We start from the raw sequence: 2,501 nt of genomic DNA, 5'->3' as shown, positions 1-2,501 counted from the left end.
GCTTAATGGTACTCAAACTTTGTATTGACAAGACAATTAATCATCTGACCCACATCAGAGCTGTTAATAACAACCAAAAGTAAAGGGATGTGGGAATGAATGTTACCTGTGTATACCTCTTCAACAAAACAGAAAAGCTTTTGAGACTAATTCTTTACACGGTCTTTTTAATCGCGCTGGATGCCCGGGGCTAAAGTCGTGCTAGTTTGGATGATCTATACGAATTGTTTATGTTTTTCTTCTAGAAGTTCTGCCCTTGTTTGTAGCGATGTGAATCGTTCATGAGAGTGGATCTCTTTCGTTTTGGTTTGTCTTTGAGCTTGCATGCACATTAGTCAAAACTCATAACATCATCATTGACGGGTGGAAGAAAAACTCTTTTTGACACACACAAACAACTAACAAAGAAATCACTTTGGAAAGTCAAATTACATACACTGACAACTAACAGTATGATCTGCGATCGACGGACACACAAAATATATAGTTATGCTTTGAATGATTTCGGAATGATTGCCTAGTGGTGGTTGACGACAAAGCACTTCTCCCTGATCTCCCCCTCTTCACCGGTGAGAACCTCCACCTTGCCCATCTTGACCATGGCGGCAGCGAACTTGGCCTGCCACGCCTTCTCCACGGCGGCGTGGAACGCGACGATACCGGCGGTCCGGGGGCTGGTGAGTAGTGTCTGGTCGGAGGTGAGCGGCACCTTGCGCGCCAGTACGTTCTTGAAATACTGGTTGTCAAACTTCCCCGGCGTGACCGGGTCCAGCGCCACCGTTGTGGGGTCGCTAGGGTTGTTTGTCGACAGAGGGCACTGATGCTTCAGCTCCGCCGCATAGGACCTGTCGATGGACGGGTCGGTCCGACCGGCCTCACCCGAGAAATTGTGAATGCGCTGAGTGAAGGAGGAGCAGTGGGACCGACCGATGGTGTGTGCACCGGAGAGCGTGACCATGTCGTCTGCAGAGAGCCCCTTGCGCTTGAAGCTGGCCACGAGCTCGGCGACCTCGTCGGTCGGAAATGGCACGTTGTTGTTGAGCACCTCATCGGCGATGGACACACGGCCGTCACGGCGACCAGACGGCACACGGTAGTTGATGCCGCCGGCAAGGTAGGCCCCGTCGCGTGCCGCGAAGGCGAGCACGTCGGCGCAGGAGACGGTGCGTGGGCAGCTCGCCTCTAAGGCTGCCTTGGCCTCGTCGATGACCTCAAAGCCACGCATGCTTGGGTTGTTCGCCTGCGAATCCTTCTCTGCCGAGTTCCCAGGTGTCGAGTTGATCAGCAGCGAGCCATCACAACCCTACACGTGTCAAACAATACAAAAATCAATGGTCAGATCAGGCACTGGCAAAATCAATGGTCAGATCAGGTGTATGGTCATTGCTTACCCTGACGAAGCAATCATGGAAATGCATGCGGATGATGCCACCGGCGAGGCCTGGGTTGCGGGCGACGGCGCGGCGGACGACGTCACGCACGATGTACTCCGCCTGTGGGCATGTGTGCTCGTAGAACCCAACCTTCAGAGACTTCGACGGCGGAGGCGACGCATCTGCCACCGCCCAGAAGGCGGCCACGGCGAGCAGCACGGCCGCAGCCCACGCAGACACTAAAGTGGGGAACCTCATGGCTGAAAGCTTATTCTGATCAGTTTCGTGGACTGTAGGTTGCTCTAGCTTCCAAATTTGTAACAAGCTAGAGATTGCTGTGGTGATGCGTTGATGGCTGGGTGAACTGGTGTTTATATAGCATTCACCTTGTAGCAGTTGGGAAAAAAGTGGCTCCGCGCGCTTGCACCCGACTACGGAGTCAACTGAAAGACCAGATCGTTGTGAAGAGTGGCTTCGTATTACTCGAAATATAAGAGGACGTGGAGTTTCTACACCCAGGAGCAAATGCTCCTGGTGTGAACAGTAAAATCAAATAAATTCAAAAACAATTCAAAAAATTTTGAAATTTTTTTGTGCCATATTTTCACAAATGTTTGTTGTGCCTACAAAATTTCATCGCAAAATCACATTGATGGAAGGCGTGGTAAAAAAAACAAAATCGATGCTCTGAAAATGTTACTTACAAAAGCATTTTGGAGCTCTGATTTTGTTTTTTTGGCACGCCTTTCACCAATGTGATTTCGCAATGAAATTTTGCGTGCACATCAAACATTTGTGAAAGTATGTCACAAAAAAATTTCAGAATTTTTTGAACATTTTTTCTAGTTTTTTAATTTTACTATTCATACCAGGAGCATTTGCTCCTGGGTGTAGAAAGGTACTTCCGAATATAAGATTGTCCAAGTGGACCAGCCGTATTGGATGGCATGTATCATGCAACAAAACTACTATACAGACGACAGTCCCTGCATGACACGGGAACGACAGCCAAATCCAGCCGTCGGCTTCACTTCAGTTTTGTGCATGGACGAGCTGATCTGCATTGTCGTTCACATATCGTCCACCGCTCATCGTGTGTATAGCAGCGCTGATCATGCAATGCAACGC

General features: G+C 49.3%; 1 protein-coding gene across 1 annotated transcript; it reads right to left on the bottom strand.

Moving 5' to 3' along the window:
* Positions 1–331: 331 nt before the first annotated feature.
* LOC125507394 (peroxidase 5) lies at positions 332–1,705 on the bottom strand. The gene is made up of 2 exons (XM_048671997.2): positions 1,392–1,705; positions 332–1,303 (listed from the first exon to the last, which is right to left on the bottom strand). The coding sequence occupies exons 1-2, from the start codon at positions 1,629–1,631 to the stop codon at positions 518–520; spliced, it is 1,026 nt and encodes a 341-aa protein (XP_048527954.2). The 5' UTR covers positions 1,632–1,705; the 3' UTR covers positions 332–517.
* Positions 1,706–2,501: the final 796 nt, after the last annotated feature.

The sequence above is a fragment of the Triticum urartu genome, chromosome 1A (assembly GCF_056163025.1).
Source record: "Triticum urartu cultivar PI428250 chromosome 1A, HENAU_Tu73, whole genome shotgun sequence".
Taxonomy (NCBI): domain Eukaryota; kingdom Viridiplantae; phylum Streptophyta; class Magnoliopsida; order Poales; family Poaceae; genus Triticum; species Triticum urartu.
The sequence above is the reverse complement of the archived record's forward strand: the minus strand, read 5'-3'. Positions and strand labels throughout refer to the sequence as shown.

Bases quoted from the DNA above. Each gene is read 5' to 3' on its own strand.
- LOC125507394 (XM_048671997.2), bottom strand. From the start codon at position 1,631: ATGAGGTTCCCCACTTTAGTGTCTGCGTGGGCTGCGGCCGTGCTGCTC. The intron at 1,304-1,391 runs GTAAGCAATGAC...TGACACGTGTAG, and splicing joins TCCATGATTGCTTCGTCAGG to GGTTGTGATGGCTCGCTGCT.